The sequence below is a fragment of the Lissotriton vulgaris genome, chromosome 1_1 (genome assembly GCF_964263255.1).
Source record: "Lissotriton vulgaris chromosome 1_1, aLisVul1.2, whole genome shotgun sequence".
Classification (NCBI taxonomy): domain Eukaryota; kingdom Metazoa; phylum Chordata; class Amphibia; order Caudata; family Salamandridae; genus Lissotriton; species Lissotriton vulgaris.
This window is the reverse complement of record NC_141685.1, coordinates 978,722,961-978,744,008: the sequence shown is the minus strand read 5'-3', so window position 1 is coordinate 978,744,008 and position 21,048 is coordinate 978,722,961. Positions and strand designations below refer to the sequence as shown.

The window sequence follows — 21,048 nt, the reverse complement described above, 5'->3', positions numbered from 1 at the left end:
AGTCTGGAGGTGGGAGACGACTGTTTGGGGCGAGCCCGCCTTTAACAACCTGTCGTCGAGATAGGGGAAGATTGGAACCCCTAATCTGTGCAGATGAGCTGCGACCACTGCCATCACTTTCGTGAACATCCGAGGGGCACTGGTGAGGCCGAAAGGGAGCACAGTAAACTGAAAGTGCTTGTGGCCTACCGTGAACCGTAGGTAACGCCGGTGGGCCGCAAGGACGGGAATGTGGAAATAAGCATCCTGCAAGTCCAAAGCTACCATCCAGTCTCCAGGGTCTAGGGCAGCCAAAACCTGAGCTAGCGTCAGCATCTTGAACTTCTCCTTCTGGAGGAAGACGTCGACGCACCTGAGGTCCAAGATAGGATGTAGGCCCTGTTTGCCCTTCTTGGGAACCAGAAAGTAGTGTGACAACCTCGTCCTACTGCTGGGCCAGGAACGTGCTCAATGGCCCCCTTGGCCAAGAGGGCTGTAACTTCCTCCGGCAGAAGTTGTAAGTGATCCCCTGACTTGCGGTGGTACTGCGGAGGCATGGCTGGAGGGGTCGTCTCGAAGGGGAGGGAGTAGCCCCTTCGGACGCTTTGCAGCACCCACCTGTCCAAAGTGATGGTACTCCAGTGGAACAGGTGATGGCGAACTCTGCCTCCCACTGGCGTGGAATGGGCCTGAAAGCTCGGACTAGGAAGGTTTTGAGGCAGATGCGGACTGACCGGCTCTATGTCCCCCTGCTCCGCCACAGCGGAATGCACGTCCGCGACCGCATTAAGGCTGGTTCTGCGGCCTGTGACTGGACAAACGTGCGGGGGTTCTCACTTTGCCACTGGATTCAAGCTAGTCTGGCTGAAGAAGGGTGACATACCCTGAAACCGGTCCCAGGATGCTGGTTTTCGGTCCAGTGAAGACCTAGCTTGGTAGTTCGGGCTGGACTATTCCCATGAGGAATAGGGTCAAGACTGATTTGCATATGGCTGGGTCTGAACTGGGGTGGCAAGGTGAGCTAAAGAACCATCTTGGATTCAACCCAGATCTGGGACTGGGTGGGAGTGTCTGAAAAGTTTCAGCACTCCGTCCATCTCCTTGTGTTTACTACATCCTAGCTGGGAAGCTTTAAAACTACCAACTTGACATGGCAAAATAAACCCTTTTACCCTGTCAAATCCTTTCTTTCTAATATTAATTGACCACCACTAGGGAAGGGCTTGGTAGGCCACAAGTCAGAGTGCTTAGTATTAAAAAGAAAGAAAGGCATGTTCCTTTTGTGTTTAACATGTCCTGACAGTGAAAACACGAAATTACCAATTTCACTGAAGCAAGGTCGGTGGTCCCATTTGCTCAAATGGAGTTTCACTAGCTACTGTACTAACTTCTATTAAGGAACAAAGATATTATTCCAAGGGATCAAATTAATCATTACATTAAACCAGACTAATTGGTGTGATCAGACTTTTAAAACAAAAGGGATTTAAGAAAGTCACCACTTTGCTGCACAGGTCTATGGCTGCCTTTTCCGCAGTTTTCACCTAAGACAGCATGCTGCGCCCCTGCTAGGAAGTGTGAAGCACTCACTGGAACAGGAAACAAAGAACAGCTGAAGGGGGTGTATGACCTCCACCAGCAGAATGACTACTGGTCAGTTGCCACAGATGTCCCAGCTTTAAAGAGGCTACCGCCCCATCACGCCTTTGAGTGCCCGCTCCTTTGTGTAGGAAGACAGGCTGGCATCTGCTCCAGATCGGGAAAACACGTTGAAGAACCGGTTTTACAGCAGGAGTGGCTTATTACGTTGGGTACACCCAGGGGTGTGCACAGGTCTCCTCACAGGGAAAAAAGGCTTGCACCATCTTGGATTCAGGTGGAGAAAAATATCCTGGGACTGTTTGGGTAGTAGTGTAAAGATGAAAGAGTTGTCTTGTGGGAATACAAAAGCGAAGATGGCATAAAAGTGGCATACCAGACCCACAGTCATGTGGCCACTACTGGTCTGAAAAGAAGACAGAAAAAGGACTGCCCTGCTGATTCCTGGGCCCAGAAAAGAGAGCTGAACCAAAGACTAGACTGCACCCGCTGCACTAAAGAGACCAGCAGAGAGGATGAGGCCACTTGTGGATAAGAGCTCCAGTTGTGCCAGTACAGAAGAAGAGACTCCGTAGGCTAGCCTCCTGTTAGGCTTCAGGGTCACCAAAAGCTAAGGTACTCTGCACCCCTCAAGAGCCCAGCTGCCCAGGAACACCTACCTGCCAAAGTACCTACTGGGAGATCGAGTTTCGACCTTGCAGAGGTGTCTCCACACCTGTGGGACACATAACCAAAGTCGAAGTGTATCCTGGTGACCATAAAGAAAGGAATTGCTTTCTGTAAACAATCACTGGGCCTTTTAAGCAGGGGACCAGTTCACTACTGGCGACTGGACCTGCATTGGAGTCCTCAAATGCATACGGGGAGGTCGAGTTCTGAGACCAGAGACGACCCCCAACATTCACAGACCTCAGGGTGGCCCCAGTAAAACTCATCACATCTCTTCTGTCTTCAGCATCTCAGCATCCTCCATGCCCAGCATCAGGACCGCTTTAAACGAGGAAAGAGCTGCGAACACTCCAAGACTGCTGGACTTGACTGTTTCGTGGAACCCAAGGGGTCTATTTCACTGGCTCTTGACTTGTTCTAGCCCATCCAAGTTAAGATAAGTAGCGGCACCAGCCAGTTGGCTAAGAACTGCTTAATGATTTATTGCAGTTACAAAAATTATTTACTTACCTTTGAAAAATCATATTGACAATGTTTCTTATTAACTATTTTGGTATTTCTAAATGCTTTACCATTGTTCCTTTGATTAAGCAGGACTGCTCTGGGCCACTTATACAGAGGACTGAGCTAAGGGTTTTATTAAAGGAACCTAACTGGACCTAATAAAGATTGTGACATTATTACATGGTAATTCACTTTCCTACACAATACCTTTGTTCACACATCATGGAACATTATTGTCTATACTTCCAAAATAACCTCCATGTTGAGTCTACTTGCAACGTGACAGTCATCCTAGAAGTATGACGATAACTTGGCAGGGCATGGACTCCTAACGAATGCTCTCAAATGGAAAACAAAGAGCCAAAAGAAAAATTGTTCTGATATCAAAAGTGGAAGGATACACTCTACTAATGGAAAAAGCTGCGTGAAAAATAAATGCTCCAGGGGCAGGATAAACAAGAGCAGGGAACTGAAATAAATAATAAAGCCATCCAGACATATGTAAGGGGGAGAACCCTATCTCTCACTGTTGGGTTACATTGCTGTCTGGATCAGACAGCTAAAATGGTCTTCAGTGAGACCAGAAAATAGAGACCTCGGTCCTGTTCCATCACGGTAGGATCAATGCCAAACAGTAAGATTACAGGGGGTGCTTTGAGCGCAAGGCACAGGTTTTAACATTAGAAAGCAAATGTCCTACATCAAATGAAAGTCTGACACACACTCTCTTGGAAAAAAGGGAAATGCGACCTAATCCCATCTTGGCTTAAAAGAAAGGCGTACACACCTCTTCAGCTGAATTAGCCTCCTCAGTTTTGATGATCAATTTAAATACCCTGAGGAGGGCAGTGTTCAGTAAAACAGGGACCAAAAGAGGCCACCAACAGGTTCTTAGCCACTCAACAATTAAACCTCATCCTGAAATTATTTTCTCGGAAAACAAATAGAATACTGGAAGAGTAAAGCTACTGAAAAAGACACTGTTGGAGCATTCATTTGGTTCAAACAGCAAATATTAAATACTTATGCAAGACCCAACTTTGGAAACATTTTAATCCCTCGGATAAAGACAGCTTGAATGGGGGGTCGTTCTTTCAGAGTTGTGGCTGATCACAATTGGAATAAACTCGCGGTGGGTCTCAGACTGGAGAGGTCGGAGGCCAAGTTTAGAAATCTCCTTAAAACCTATTTGTTTAATATTTAGGGGTGCAGTCAAACGAAAGGGCGCTCTGTGTATGGTGACTGGTGGGCTTTCTGTTCTCCACAGCGCGGGGACACGCCGGGATGGCGTAACCATGCGCTTTATAAACTACCTTATTATTATTATTATTATTATTATTATTATTATTATACACAAGTGCAAGACATTAGGCGAGGCTTTGGATTCCACTTATCTGAGCATTATCCAGCAGCAGAAGAGTTGTTACTAGCAAATTGGATTAGTGAACTTTCACAATACAAGAAAGCAGAAAATTAAAGGTATTGTGTACCATGAACTGATGTGCCATGTCATATTGTTCAAATACAAACAAGAAGATTGTGGAAAAGAAACTGTAAGAATAGGCAGAGCCTAAACCAACACAGAGGAATGAGGTTGGTAAGAAGGGAACATCGACAAAGTCAGGAAACAGAATGAATGTAGACATATGCTTCAGACTCCTGGTTGCTGAGCAAGATACCAATTGACCTGCTAAAGATTGGAGACAAACCATACCATTTCAGGTAACTAAGAAAGGGCAGCTAGACAGACCAAAGATAGTTCTTTACCACAATGTAAAACATTACCTTAGTATAGTGAAAGATCTATGCCAGTCTCAGGCACAATAAACATGTCAGATCTATAGAAGGTGATGGCGTGTAAGACAAAGCAGGGTGGAGAGATTAAGGGCACAGTCTAATCACATTGGAATGGGATACAAATAACTACATTCTCTGTTCAAATGTGTAGTCACAAACAGTAAAATCTGGGTATCTTTGGTTTGACCATGAACATCAAAACATTCAACACTCCATTGCTACCCAGTTAGGTTAGTGAAATACAAGTACCACCAAATACTTACCTTAAAAGTACCCAAACTCTCCTCCAAGTCAGCTAACATAGACCAGACCTTGAGCGACTTGTATACCCGGCTCTGTACTGGCTCTGTGGCATCAAAGTATTCTGCCTTCTTAGCTGGGATGGCTGTTGCTTTCTGTATGGGTTAGAAGAGGCATAAAAGAGTTAACAATAAAAATGGAGATCTCATCTAGTGGCAAAATCGGGAAAAAATAAATATAATGGGGAGATATGGGCCCTGAAAAAGGGAAGTTGCAAACACCCTGCCACAGATTAGAAATGAAACCTTTTGTCTCTTTTGGAGTCGTTGGACTGGGGCAGACTTACTGGAGTCAGAATCTGTGAAATAATCATGTAGACCTGATTCTGAATGAAACAGCTTGCTTAGATTATCTACGACCAGGGCTTTAAGTGGGCCGGGTCTCACCAGTGCTGAGCAAAGGCAGTTTTTAGGTCTCGCGACCTATCGATGTGCGCAAGCACATCGAGCGGAGCGAGAATTCATGTCGGCAAAACACAAGTCAAACCAAAGGGCTTTCAGCCCCGCGGTTTTCATGAAGTTCACGTGAACATGCACGCGCATCGCATGCAAGCCCAGCCTCTCCCGCCCCCATCCGGCATCAGGCTTCTCCTCCCCTAGCAGCACTCCTCCCACACCAGCAACTCCCCCCTCCCACACCAGCATCACCCCTTTCTCTCCACGCAATCACAGCCTCCCCCTCCCACACCAGCACCTCCCCCCTCCCACACCAGCACCTCCCCTCTCTTTCCACGCAATCACAGCCTCCCCCTCCCACACCAGCACCTCCCCCGTCCCACACCAGCACCTCCCCTCTCTCTCCACGCAATCACAGCCATGCTGCACTGCCGAGCCTGGGCTTTTCCAGCTCTTCCCTCCCACTCTCTCACTCTCCCGCCCCAACCCGACTTGTTCTTGTTCTGAACTGCAGATGTACGAAGCGCCGAGCCAACTGCACAGAAAGAGCCAGTCTCTTTGAATAACAGTCAAAAAGAGCCACAAATGACAAACAGATCCCTTGAGTCATCCGATCACCTGCAGACGAATGACCGCTTTGGTTTCAATTACCTCGTTTTTTTATTTTGGTTGTTGTTTGTGCGTAAATATTTGAAACAAAACAATAAAGCAATGGGAAATGGGGGAGAATTCATGTGCTCCATCGGATAGTCAAACCACCGCTTTTTTCCGTGGTGTTTTCTTCGAGTGCACGTACAGGCACGCGCATTTGGCCCATACACTTTCATGGCCATCTGTTCCTGTTCCTAATGGCCCTCCCCCAGCACAGAGCGCGCATCGCGGCCGCACAGCACATCAAAGGGCTTCTCCCAGCGTGTGCTGTGCGGCTTCTCCTCCCCTAATTATGTGGCCGGCCGTACTTGTGTTTCCTGGCCGCTTCCCGGCCGATCAACTTGTATCAGTTTGCCTACATTACCATGGTTTAAGGCACACATAATTTCCTGTATCATGCCTTGCACTCCCTACCTTCTCGGGACATTCTTTGCACTTGTAATCATAGCAAACAAGGCTACTTTCGGATCAGCTATGGTCAGACAGCTATCTTCTTCGCTGTCCTCGTGACGGCCCTTCGCTAGCCTTGCACACCAAAGCCTGTGATGTCACTTATATCACAGTTGCTTGAACTACATTACCTACCCATGCCACCTGAATTTGGCACACATTTTATATTCTCTTGCTGGGCATCTCATGCCGTATCGTTATTTTTACTCCTCAATTTCCACACCTGGCATTAGTTTCTTTTCATGCCTTGCGCCATTTTGTCATGCTTTACTCTACTCATGCCTTGCAAGCCCTGAACCTATTATCTTCCCTACCCTATCTTCCCTACCCAATCTTCCACCTGATATCTTCACATGCCATATACCTGTATTCTCCTCCTATGCATATGCACCCGTTATCGTCTCTCACATCAGGAAGGTTTTGTTTCCCATGCCTGCTCCTTGCATCAATCTCATGCTCTGCACCTGAAATGTCACATCAAAGGCTCTGTGCCACTTTCACCCACACAGCAACACTTACAGACACACAACGCCACTCACACCCACGCAAGCCCACTATCATCCACGCAACACCACACTCAACCACGCAACGCCACTCATCCACGCAACCCCACTCATACTCATCCACGCAACCCCACTCATACTCATCCACGCAACCCCACTCATCCACGCAACGCCACTCATCCACGCAACGCCACTCACCCAAGCAACACCACTCACACACGCAACACAACTCACCCACGCAATGCCACTCACACACGCAACGCCACTCACCCACGCAACGCCACTCACCCACGCAACGCCACTCACACACACTACGCCACTCACACACGCAATGCCACTCACACACGCAACACCACTCACACACGCAACGCCACTCACACACGCAATGCCACTCACACACGCAACGCCACTCACACACGCAACGCCACTCACACACGCAACGCCACTCACAAAACCAATAGCTCCAACTTTCCTACTGCGAGACCTATTGGCAACGCTAGTGCTCGTTTAAAGGAAGCTTCGAAACAGGTCTCTATCGGGCTCTGTTTTGTGCCCTGGCACAGGCGGTCCGTTTTTTTCCGGACTGCAGTGACAGCAGGCACAGAGAGTCATTTTCTTTCTGGATTGCCCTTCTCTTTTTGAAACTAAGGAGCAGCAACATTGTAGTAGTGTCACCAAGGCTTTCAGTGGTAGCCTTTTCAATATTATATACAAGTCATAGTTGCAGCGTATTTATCTTAGGCAACTAACAACCATTGACAAAGCCAATAGTTCTGACTTGTTGTAGGTATGGTGTTACTTGTTGTATTATATACCTCGATGCGATAACAGAGACAGCAAAATACTAGTCTGGGGCACACTATGCTAAGCATAGATTTTTCGCTTACCTGTTTTTAAGCCACACCCTGAATTACATTGGCCACGCCCCATTGAGAGACCCCCCCCACCAGTTTTTCCATCCCACATAAAGCCCTGTCTATGACAATATCATTATTTATTCTGTACAATTCAAACATAGCAAAAAACAACCAATCACCAAGGAAACGCCAAATAAAGACTGATACACTTCCAATCTGAATCTGAATAGTCTGGGTTTACCATAAATATACAACCAATTTGGGTACAAAAGGAATTTTTTTTCTTTTCTTTTGGCACCCAGACTAATGTTACCAGAAGCTGTTCCGAAAAAATGCTTACAGGTCTGTCTAAAGCAAACACAAGGAGATGATGGACGGAGTGCTGAAACTTTTCAGACACTCAGTCACAGATCTGGGTTGAATCCATCATCATTCTTTATCTCCCTTTGCCACCTCAGTTCAGACCCAGCTATATGCTAATCAGTCTTGACCCTGTGCCTCATTGGAACAGTCCAGCCCGAACTGCCTAGTCATGTCTGCCCTGGACTGGAAACAAGCATCCTGGGACAGGTTTCGGGCTAACAGCCCTCTTCAGCCAGGCTCATCAAGAATCAGCTGCTGCCACGTGGGCGTGGAGAGGGCACACCGAATGCCTGGGGGCAGACCTCGGCGGCCCCCCCCCCCCAGCCCATACTCGCACGCATATTCAACTTCCTAGATCAAGATGTGATTCTGCAAGCGGCACGAATAGCCCCCCAATAAGTGTTGAAAACTGCAATCTGGACTACACGGCTGCAATGACTAAACAACATTGTAACTTTCTGGACGTCAAGAAAGAACTGCGAATCCGAGAACTCAAGTATGCAGTGTAGTTCCCAGCGAAACTGAGGGTAGAGGCAGAAGGGAAAATCTGGTTCTTCACGACACCCGAAGAAGCCCACGTACGGCTGGAGGGATGGCACCCTGCCGCGTGACCTAGAAGGCAGGGAAAGAAACATCAGCACCAACTAATGGAACCAACATCGACAGGATCGAGGGAGTCGGACAAAACGGGAGATGCACGACAAAGCACCGATGCGAACTAAGATTACTGTCAAAACTTAATGGTTTCAGGATAGAGTAGAGAAGAACCCCAACGGGATGGACTGGGGAACCTGAGAACACATCAATTCACCGGGAACGGACCATTGCCAAGGGTCGAAATGGACATAATGCACTGTTTCGTCTGGCGCACTAGATAGCCGCTATAGAATGCTCATTTAAGGGGGCGACTCAAGGAGATCGTTGGACGACACTCCTCCTCACGCAAGTACAAGTTATGGGACACAAGCACTTTGCTAAGTTGGGGTGGCAGGTAGTTTTAGGTCCGCCGTGCAAGGAAGCAGGGAGGGGGGTGGGAGGTGGTGACCAGTTCCATCGGTTATTGTTCGCTTTGTGACAGGCACACTGTAAAGTGGCTGACTACATACATAATGACAACATGGCTTTTATATCGCAATGCGCTTCCCGCTCCTCCACAGACGGTGTCATACATGGCACGAACGGAAACACTGACTGACGTTTTGACCACCCAGTCCTCGACTTCTAACACATCGGGCCCTCCTCGCACTGTGATATCCTGGAATGTAAATGGTCTTGGTGACAAGATAAAGAGAGGGTTGGTCCTACAGTACCTTAAACGTAAAGCCCCGGCTGTAGCACAGATACAAGAATCACATTTGGTTGGTTCGGCTTGTAGAGCCCTGGACAGATGGGGTTTTAAAATGGTAGCACATTCTGAATTCACCTCGGGTTTTCGAGAGGTGGGGATCCTGATCAGTAAACGCTTCCCACTGATTATAACTGGGTCCTGGACCCATTATTAAGGATGTTTTGCAGCGGTAGCACACCAATGGGAGAGACGATCATACAACCTAGTATCAGTATATAGCCCACCGACACTACATTAGATGACCTTCCCGGACCTGGGAAAATTCCTGTTAACGCTCCCGCAGGGCGAACTAATTATGGGGGCGACTTCAACGCTACGGTTGCCGCTACCATAGACAGAAAAACCCCCAGGGACCCCAGTAGTGTGAACCTCAAAGTAGTAGAGTTCATTGACTCCATTGGTCTAGTTAATGTTTGGCGATCCAAGTACCCACAGGAGCGACAGTACACCTTCCATTCAGGAGTTCATAATAGTCTTTCGAGAATAGACTATATTTTTACACTGGCGACAGGTTTGGAGAGAGTACTTGAGGTTTTGCACCTGCCCTGGGGCATCTCAGACCACTCACCTGTGATAATTGAATATGCATCTAATATCCAGGGATGCCAAATTTTTCTGATCCACCCCGGATACCTTAAAAACCACAAGATTGGGAAAGGCCTACTTACAGCCACAGGGCAATACTTTGCGGAGAACGAACACTCAGTTACATTCCCAATGACTCTGTGGGAGGCATATAAAACTGTACAACGGGGCCACACAATCTAATTAATTACAAGACATAAACAAGTCCAGCGACAACAGATAGAAACCCTGGAACAGGGGATATCCCAGGCAGAGGGTGAACATTCCATGGACACCAACGATACTACGGCACATCAGTTAAACCTGGCCCAACAGGAATACAGGGCCTATGCACAGAAGGAGGCAAAAACTAAACTCGCCAAAACACAGCACACTATTTATGAAGTCGGTGATAAAACGGGCAAGCTCCTAGCCTGGCTAGATAGACGGGAAAGGGCTAGTCGATGGGTGGCGCAACTCAGATTAGAGAATGGGACTATTACTAAAGAACCACAGCAGATAGTTGATGCATTAGCGGTTCACTTCAAGACGGTATATATGCCCATAGCCACAACCACAATAGATGATAATCTAGTCTTCCTCAAAGACATACAGATGCCCACACTAGCCCACAGTACAACTCACAGCACTGGAGGCAGATCTGACTTCAGACGCACTTGCACTAGCAATAGGTGCATTACATACAGGGAAGGCCCTAGGACCCAATGGTATACCTGTTGAATTTTATAAGAATGCAGCCACTCAACTCGTACTACATCTGCTTAGCATGTATGAAGATAGCTTGGGAAGAGGGGAGTTGCCCAGGGATCAGCGCCTAGCGGCGATAGTGGCTATACATAAGCAAGGCAAACCAAAGCAAGAATGCACATCTTACCGGCCTATTTTATTAATAAATGCAGAAGCCAAAATACTGGCTAAAGCATTGGCCGTCAGGCTGCAACCATACCTCACAACATTGATCTACCCGGACCAATCTGGATTCATGCCGGGCCGCAACACTGCACTCAACCTGAGGCGACTAAATAGTGTTATGGTGTGTATGCCCACTATTAAGCAAGACGCTGTCATTCTTTCCCTAGATGCACGCATGGCATTCAACCTCGTCGAATGGCCATTTCTCTTTGCGGTCCTCAGACATCCGGGAATCGGCCCAAAGTTTTGCGCGTGGGTACAGCTACAGTACACAAGACCCCTGACGCAGGTGGTGATAAATGGTCACATCTCTCAGGAGAAGACCAAGTTACAATAAGCACCCTCTTGGAAGTCCAATGTCATGGAACAAAAATTATTTTTTGTTTCCTAGTACAATATTAATATTATAGTTCTTTTTCACCAGTTTCAACAATCAGTTCATAAGTGATAGGGAAGCTTCAAAGCATGGATCCAAAACCGTACGTAGTTCTTCAAAGATCTTTATTTCAAACACATTAAAAACTTTTTTCCAGCTTTGCACTGCCGACACGTGTTTCGCCCTCTGGGGGCTTTTTCAAGGCAATCTCGATGTGGATGGGCAGGTCTTGTTTTCGAAAACTTCTTGTCAAATGGGCGAAGCAGGTATGATGTGACAATATTAACAATCCTATTAGTTAAGATGCTGACAGTTACGCTGATATAGATGTAAGTTCCAATTTGATTGTCAAAAGGGTCGCGTAAGTCACTTTGTGGAGATCAGTTCTTTTGTTCATGTAGTTTGGAGTCCCGTAGACCTTGATAAGTCTTGTTCGTTGAGCTTGTATGGCACAGATCTCCGCAGTGGAGATCTGTGCCATACAAGCTCAACGAACAAGACTTATCAAGGTCTACGGGACTCCAAACTACATGAACAAAAGAACTGATCTCCACAAAGTGACTTACGCGACCCTTTTGACAATCAAATTGGAACTTACATCTATATCAGCGTAACTGTCAGCATCTTAACTAATAGGATTGTTAATATTGTCACATCATACCTGCTTCGCCCATTTGACAAGAAGTTTTCGAAAACAAGACCTGCCCATCCACATCGAGATTGCCTTGAAAAAGCCCCCAGAGGGCGAAACACGTGTCGGCAGTGCAAAGCTGGAAAAAAGTTTTTAATGTGTTTGAAATAAAGATCTTTGAAGAACTACGTACGGTTTTGGATCCATGCTTTGAAGCTTCCCTATCACTTATGAACTGATTGTTGAAACTGGTGAAAAAGAACTATAATATTAATATTGTACTAGGAAACAAAAAAGAATTTTTGTTCCATGACATTGGACTTCCAAGAGGGTGCTTATTGTAACTTGGTCTTCTCCTGAGTATTGATACGAGCATTAAGTTGCTTTGTGTAACACCCCGGGTGGTGGGTGTCTTACCAGGTTCTCAGTGCACCTCTTCTCTTGATATTTCACACACGACCTGCCCAGAGGAAATAGTCACAAACAGAAGGTGCGGACGTTTTCTCTCATTGAGAAACGCTACCACCGACAGTGCTGTATTACTTTGATAAATGGTCACATCTCGGCTGACTTCCCCCTGGGAGGAGCGACAAGACAAGGCTTCCCCCTATCACCGCTCCTGTTCGCGCTGGTGCTAGAGCCGCTGGCGGCATGGATACAACAGGACCCAGTCATCGAGGGTTAAAATGGGCAATGGGATGGGAAGATTGTATTTCGCTCTACGCAGAAGATGTGTTATTATACATGGCATCCCCTTCGCGTTCCATTAATTGTTTATTGGATATTTGCGCTGCATATAGGAGAGTCTCATGCCATACCATAGATTGGGCAAAATCGCTCCTCTATGTGCTTCACGGTCCCCCTCCACGGCTCCCACAAGATTGTGAAATCCAGATTGCTAACAGGGGATTTAAATATCTAGGATTGTACATTACGCCCCAGCAACGCAGTTTATTGAGGAAAACCTTATGGAGCCCCTAAAAAGAGGTCAGTGATGTCAAACATTGGCGATCACTACCGCTAACACTATTGGGGAGAGCAGCCCTCTTTAAGATGATGGCACTACCCCATTCCCGGTTCCCCCAGCATACTTCAAAGCAATAGATGCCGTAGTGACCAATCTCTTGAGGGATGGGTGACCTGCCTGTATAGCCATGCATAAACTAGTGAAGTGCTGGTATGATGGTAGAATCGCCCTTCCAAATATAAAGGTGTATTATTGGGCTTCCCAGCCCACTGTAATAAACCAGTGGCTTCACGCCTCCCAAGAGGAACCAGCGTTCTGCATGGATAGACATATCCTAGACGCAGAGGGCGTTATGGGGGTATTATACAATAAATCAAGGGGGAATACTCTCACAGGTCCGACAGCACACACTGTCGAAATCTGGTTTGCTGCACAACGAGCACTAGGATGGGAAGGGGTCCTAACGCAGGCCACACCACTATGGGAAACCCGACAGCTAGGTAAAGTACGCAACACTAAAGGGTTCAGACAGTGGGACCTAATAGGTATTTCAAAGGTAGGGGATCTTTAGAGAAAGGGTGAGGTCATTGCGTTCACTCAACTTCAAGACACATATGGACTGGCACAGATGGAAACCTTCCTATACATGCAGATCAGACACACACACCCACTGGGGTTATTCCACCAGGAAAGCAAATACCAGAGACCTCAGCTTTAGAGGACAGACTTCTGACGGATTACCTAAGTAAAAAAAAGCCATTTCCCAAACCTATCGAAAAATAATAAACTATCAACCCTTAAGGAGCGTTGGCAGGCTGACGCAGGAGAACTGGATGAGACAGACTGGCAGGAGGCAACGCATCCCCAAGAGAGGTTGCAATATCCTCCAAACTTAAATTAGTACAACTAAAAATCCTCCATCGAACCTACTTCACGCAAATAATTATGCACTGATTAGGTCGGACGGACACACCACTCTGTCTGAGACAGTGCGGATCACCAGGCACATTTTATCACACACTATGGGACTCGCACCTTACTGGGCGGGGAGGCAGTCATGCGCACAATTTCGCAAGTTAGTGGAGTCACGGTTCCGCCGGAACTAAAGAGATGTCTCCTTAATGTCTGGGAGCCTACAGATCTCAACCTTATGGCTCAAGGCTGGGCGATGTTGGGTATGGTGATCGCGAAACGAAATATAGCTCAACACTGGGGAACAGGACTGATTCCTACCCATCGCCAATGGTGCTGTGACATGAAAAACGCAAGGATAACAGAGAAATCAGTCTATGCCCATGTCAAATGGAATGCTTTTCGAGGCAACATCTGTGAGCCCCCCCAGGAGGAGTCTGTCAGATGTCAGTGAATAAAGGATCAAGGCCAGCGATAAAGTGGCGTTTAATATAATTCACTGTAGCTAAGTTGTCCATGAATAAGAGATGAACAATTGCCGAATAGCAAGGAATGTAAACAACTAATGCATAATTTCTTTGTACACCGTGTATGTATCATTAAACTGTAATGCTTTAATGCTATGTAATGAACACTAATAATTTCAAAATGCCAATAAAAATGTTACAAACAAAAAACAGTTTCTGCCAGGGACACGTGGGTCCACAAGAAGACTAGTTTCCAGCCTTTGTCAAAGCTATACAGGGAATTTTTCGATGCCCTTACACACTCCCTTTTCTGTCATACTCCTCCAAGGTCACCGACCACACAATCCTGCCAATCCCAGTAGCAAATAGAGGCATTTTTGATTCCTGGGAGAGGCAAGAAGGTTCACTAGTAGAATTCGCCACTTCCGGGTGGGGTGGTGGAATATACAAGGCTAGGATTAAGATGCAACAACCAGGAGTATGTAAAGAATTGTGACGTAAGCAAAGAGGCGAGTTCACCAAGAGAATGTGCAAGTACCAAGGGGGGGAGAGGGGTTCACCTGGAGGACTTGCAAAACCTGGGGTGAGCGGCAGCACAGTGTAGTAACAAGAAAGTAGGCTCACCTACAGAATGTGAAAGGAGTGGACTGAGTAATAGTATTGACCTGGAATAATATGACTCACCCGGAGGATGTGCAAGGCCTGGTCGTAGTTCTCGTGCCGCAGCTCCATTTCTCCGTACTCACACCAGACACTTGACAGGTCGTCCACCTGCTTGAAGTTCACCTTGGTGGCTTTCTCAAAAATAGTGCGGGCCTGGAAGTAATAGAAGAGGGTCAGCGAATTACTCGGAGACAGAAAACATACTTGAAGCATCTGATTTCTAGTCTAAGCTCCAGGGGCCCTAGTACGCATCCCACTCACAGAAAAAAGGACATTATAGGAAACATAAGTAGAGCTTGATGTGGAAACATATCTCTTATGTGGTTAACCAAATTTTACTTTGTGACCTGGCAGTAGGACCCAGTTCCTGTACCAGAGAATGTGTCTCATTTGTAGAAGGCAACAAATCTAGGACATTACAGAGAGGATTTGGGAGTTTGGTTGTGGAATGGGCAAACACTACTATGCAAAAGAACGCCATACTGAATCCGGCAAAGGTTATTTGACTCTCCTAATACTACTCTCCCCTCCTGTGTTTCTAACCCTTCAAGACATTTTACACAAACTCATGGGAGGTCCAACCTAATTTATTGACAAGACCGGAGCCCATGATACAGAATTAAAATAGGGGCTGATGTGCTTGTGCTTTTCCACTCACACACCAGTCTCCACACGTAAATTAATCTCTACAGAAATTCCTTTTTCGGGTACCATTACACTTGAAAAAAGGAACACCTATTACTCACACTCTTACGCTATGGCAAATACTGGAGTATAAAAATATGAAAAAACTAGTATGTTTTAGACCATGCAGACAATATATGTGTAGTATTGGAGTTACATGTCTAGCAGTTGTAGCCATGTTCTTAAGAGTTTTAAAACTATTCGGGATGTGAGAACGGTTACATATGGAACCTTGATCGCATTTCTGGGATTGGAAATTAATTTGGCATTTGACGTGTTTTCAACTGTTGTGTTTCACTCCCTTCCACTTCCTCTCTCCCTTCTATTTCCTTTCATCACAAATTCAACATTTATAACATGGGTCCACATCACAATAACCACCTAGCTGCCTAAAATATCACCAACTTCCTCTACAACGGCCCAATGCCTCATGAAGCCCCAGCATTCATAGCAGCCACCCTGCAGCATCCCCCAACAGCCACCCTGCAGCATCCTCAGTGGCCTAGTGGCCACCCTGAAGCATTTACAGCAGTCACCCTGCTGAATGCCCGGCAGCCACCCTGCCACATCCTCAGTGGTATTCCCCAGGAGTACCCAGCTGTCACGACAGCTGCCACCTAACGGCCTCATTAGCTTTCACCCTGCTGGTGGCCAAGAGGTAATCCATTGGCCTCCCCAATACCTACCAAGCTGCCTCTCTGGGGACACTCAGCCTCTGCCCTGTCAGTGGGTTCATAAATTTACAATTCTCAAAATGCTACTACATACAGTATACTAATTGAGACAGTTTGGGAAGTCCAGGCGCCTCAATTTCCTCAATGACAGGTGGAGGGAGTGTGTTCTATACTCACATCTTCTATCTGGCCATTGTCTTCGTAAAACTTGGCAAAGGCCACCCAGAGACCATGAGGTTTTCCAGTGGCTTTTGCGGGGTCTACCGTCTGAACCGCTTCCGTATAGGTGTTAATGATCTATAATAAAACAATATAACTCTGATTAGACAGTTCATGCTACAATAGTAGAATGATAATAAATGAGACAACAGAAATTCAACAGAAAAAGTGTACACAAAACCCAGTGCACAAAACATCAATAATGGTGCAACAGAACTAGAAGGTAAAGTGAAGCTCTTTATAGAGGACACTAAGATCTATAACCTTGTTCATGTCCAGGAAAGGAGGGAAACATTAAAAATATAAGCACATCTGAGGATTGGTTAAATAGATTGCAAGAGGATACAGCCATTGCAAAGTCATCAACAGGCAGAGGTATAAAATGTTGAGGCCCATCAAACAGATGTTATGGTGGAGCTATCATATAAATTCATATACTGTGAAGAAACAAAATGCAACAGGGTACTATTTACCACCCTACAGCTGCATCAAAGAAGTCTGTTCTATCCACATATAACACTAAAAGGTGCGTCCAGAGGTTTGATATAGTGCAGAGAGTGCTTGTGCAGTAGCGCAGACAGTGGTTTAATAGCAGTAACCAAGAAGCCCCATGTCCATGATACAAATAAAACTATTAAAAAATACATACCAAACCAGCAGAAAGATAATTCATATAGACACACGTGAACAAGACGGATAGTGTATGATCGAAAGCAGAAGTTATATTCTACACAACAGAAAAGGGAATTTTTTGCATGATAGAGGTCTTAAGAGCATAAGTGATAGATGAGATGAGGGCATTAATATTCTGTCCTGCTTGAGGAGCAAAGGTCATGATTAGACACCAGTCAGAATCCTATGGTGAGAAACACAATAAAATACTTTGTGATTTCCAGAGTTTTTGGCATACACAGTGGCCATCATGTGACTGAAATGTGTATTTTTGGTAAGGCACCAATCGACTCTTACACTAACTTAGTGAAATATACTACATCTATTGGTGTTTGGGATTGAGGTCATATGGACCCGTGGGGAAACAAGACATTACAGCATTCGTTCACATGTGTAGGGGAGGATGTGTGACAGTATGTCACAATGATGACTCTCAGGGAAGAGAGACAGCAGCAGATTATAATTTTGACAAAGCAAGACAATGTCAGTTTCTTGGAAAACCACAGTCTATGCTATACAAAAAATGCAAAGAAAAAGCTAAGCACAAGTCAAAAAGAACAGTATAGATGAGTCTGGAAACAAGGCAAAGGGCACATTGTAAAAGAAAAATGGATAATCGTTTTCACAAAAGAAAGCAAAATCAGTGTAGGGGCTTCCTTAACCCTCGAGTTATGCACCAGAGTTGGTAAAAAATTAGGCAGGGCAAGACGTAGACAGAAGGCAGCACACAAGAGTTACTCTATTTGTTGAACACATGCAAAAGCTTTTGCCACTCTGCTAAAGATATTAATAGACACCCCTTGTTCTCCAGCAGTCTGTGCCCATTGTGCACTTGTAGCTCAGAAACAAATAGGAGTTAGTCTATTTGTTTTAACACATGCTTATTCCTTTGGTTACGGAAAAAAAGAAAGCAAGTGAAAGTCCATTTGTTGCAGTCACAAAAGCCCTAGCAAAATCCTTTTCAAATCCCTTTATATGCTTCTCACCTCCCGTGGCTTTCCCTCATACAGCTTCACTCTCTTGTGCCACTCGTGCACATTGTGTGGGTTCTGGCGCAGAAGTACACTGTTTAGGAGCAGAGGCCGTCGATTGATCAGCTGCTCAAATCGAGCAAGTCGCAATTCCAAGTCCACATCATCTGAAGAACAACAATATCCACAATCAAGATTTCAATAAAACTAGAAGAATGAACGCATACACACACACTCAACTCACAACCATACATTTACATGCGTGCATATATACACCCACGATTCATCAGCAGCGACCTTGGGGCTGCCGCCTCCTCTCACTGGATGACCTTGTTATGGGTCTGGTAATGAGAGGAGGCAGCAGCTCTTTTATTTGTCGGAGAGTGGAATGGGGTCAGTGAGACTGCTGAGCAAACCCCACTTTGGGGCTTAAAATTGAAGTGCTTAGGACTAATTCAGCTCTGAAGTGTCCCCTCGCCATAAAGGCGATGATCTCTAAGCGCTTTGCCAGGCTGAGGAGGTCATGCCCACAGGACTGTAAAATCTTTAGCCAAACAATGTTCAGCTCTGGCTGCCAGGTGCCCCCGCATGCATAGTGCCTGGCTGCCTGACCTGAACATGAGAAACATGAACAGTGTCTGTCAGGGTGAGCAAAGTTTCAGCCTGACATACACTGTTCATGTTTTCAAAAAGGCAGATGCCCTCTCCCCTAAAGAAAGGGCCGCTACAGGTGCTTCAGGGGTGGAAATCCTCAAAGCAGCTCCACTGGCACTTTAAGAAACTAAGCTTGCTTTGACAAGGTTAGGCCTACAGCCAAGCCCCTCCCCACATACCCTATGAGATGAAGTTTGATTGACAAGTAATTCTCCAGTGACAAGAACGGCCAGATTCGAAGTATCGACAGGAGGTCAAATACAAACAAATGATTACATGAGGTGTACCAAAACATACACATCCTCAGCTACAAGGCTAAGAACGCGTTGTGTCATTGAGGAAGGGATCTTGATACCTCACGGAAGGGAGCACAAAGAAGTAGGTTTGACAAGAGCAAAGAAAATCAAGAGCAGGTGGCATTTTAAAGCCATGCAATTACATATTTAGATGACTCAAAGCTTTGGAGATACGGTATTAGTTTATTTGTCATTGCAAAATACATAGAGGTAGGCTGGTCCACCCTTTATGCCTACTTTCAAGCTTATCTAGTTTTACACTTTTCAGGAGTTGCAGCCAAGTAAGATTTTATTTTTCCATGCCAACTTTGTAAATAATAACTTGACTTATTTCCTTTTTGATTCTCCTATTAATTTGTACCTAAAGTTTTTATTTTTACACTACTGATCATATTAGTAATTTGGATTGTATTTACATCTATATTTAATGACTGCCTGCAATAAACATTTGAAGGAGACAAAGGTGGCCCAGCCATTCTTCCGAGAGTGTGGGGCAAACTTATGTATGGCAGCAAATACTGTTCAAAACTCACCATCATCCTCCTTGCCCAGATCAGTGTTGGTCTCCATCTTTGCAGCAATCATGCTCTCTTCAAACTGAGCGAAAGAGTCAAACACCTGTGTGAAATCCCGCACGGTCATAACAGTTTGTACTGCCTCCTCGTACACATCTCGGGCCTTAAAAGAAAGACATGAGAATTTGAGTGTTGTTGGCTCTGCCTATCTGGTACAATGTCATAGCTTGAAATAGCTAAAATATGAAACGGACTATGCGAACTTCAAGAAGGCACACAAAGCTTTATTTCCTTCGAGTTTTAATTTCCTCAGCGCTTCATAAGACATGCACCATTCGTTCCAATACAACCACAATACATTATACTAACCAAATGTGAAATGCTGCTTCAGCATAAAAACCTGCTGGTCTCAATTGCAGCACAATGAGTACTTCTTCCTCAGAGTAGACACAACTGCCTCAAAACCCAGGATATGAAAATCTAGACCACGTCCCCCTGTCATGTCACCCCGTTTGAAGCTGCTATTGAGAGCTAGAGCACTGATAAGTTTAAAGTTCTACCTTTTCCCTTTTTTGCAAGAACAGTGTATACTCACCGGAAATAAAACTGAAATTCATACCTTGACTTAAAAAGGGGCTATTCGGTGTTCTACAGAGAGGCCAGATCTTTTTTATGGCTATTTTTCTTCACACAGACCATTCACATTTGTGATGATTAAACCGCCTTAAAAATGTGTGATATACAGCGATTTGAAAACAGAAAGCCACCTCACTTTGTATGGTTTTACAATGAAGTTTGATCTTAATTAATTCTCACAAGGTCCCAGTAGTAGATAAACCTGAACTCATCTGACAAATAGCACACACAGATTTCACTGGCATTTTTTACTAAAACATAAATCAGGCTATAGACAGCCTTGTGAGAAAAAAGAAGTGCACCTATATTTTCAGTAAAATATGGAAACTCCTTAAGGAGCAATCACACGCAGAGTAAATTTCCTGAATATATTTACACTCCTCCATAGAAAACTGTTTACGTTTAGGGATATTAAGGGCATTAGTTTATACATAATTCTCTTTATGTCTCACATCATGTAAAAGAGGTTGAGAACTTTTAACTTTGCCATTCAAAAATCCTCATTCTTTTCTTTTACAGACGTAGATTTACTGATATGTTTTGCATCATTGTGCTGTTGCCGGATCCAATTTCGGCTAAACTTTAGCTGATGGACAGATGGTCTCACACTCTCTGACGGACTGCATCAGTATAGAAACGTACACTCAATGATTAGGAGGTGTCTATGTCCTGCAGATGCAAAGTAGGTCCCGAATCATCACCTCTCCATCACTAAGATTGAACATTGTAATGTGCTTCTTGTTGTGATATGCAGAGTCTGGTTTTAGAGAAACATTGGGTGTTACAGCCAAACAACTCC

At 45.3% G+C, this 21,048-nt stretch overlaps 1 protein-coding gene across 1 annotated transcript in view; it reads right to left on the bottom strand.

Annotated features, from left to right (window-relative positions):
- XAB2 (XPA binding protein 2) overlaps positions 1 to 21,048 on the bottom strand; it is a 183,961-nt gene that overhangs the window by 72,970 nt on the left and 89,943 nt on the right. The window contains exons 7-11 of the mRNA XM_086960386.1: positions 19,632 to 19,776; positions 18,164 to 18,315; positions 16,464 to 16,583; positions 14,950 to 15,081; positions 4,812 to 4,943 (exon numbers count right to left, since the gene is read on the bottom strand). Coding sequence (XP_086816512.1) covers positions 4,812 to 4,943; positions 14,950 to 15,081; positions 16,464 to 16,583; positions 18,164 to 18,315; positions 19,632 to 19,776 — 681 coding nt within the window. The remainder of the gene's footprint in view (positions 1 to 4,811; positions 4,944 to 14,949; positions 15,082 to 16,463; positions 16,584 to 18,163; positions 18,316 to 19,631; positions 19,777 to 21,048) is intronic.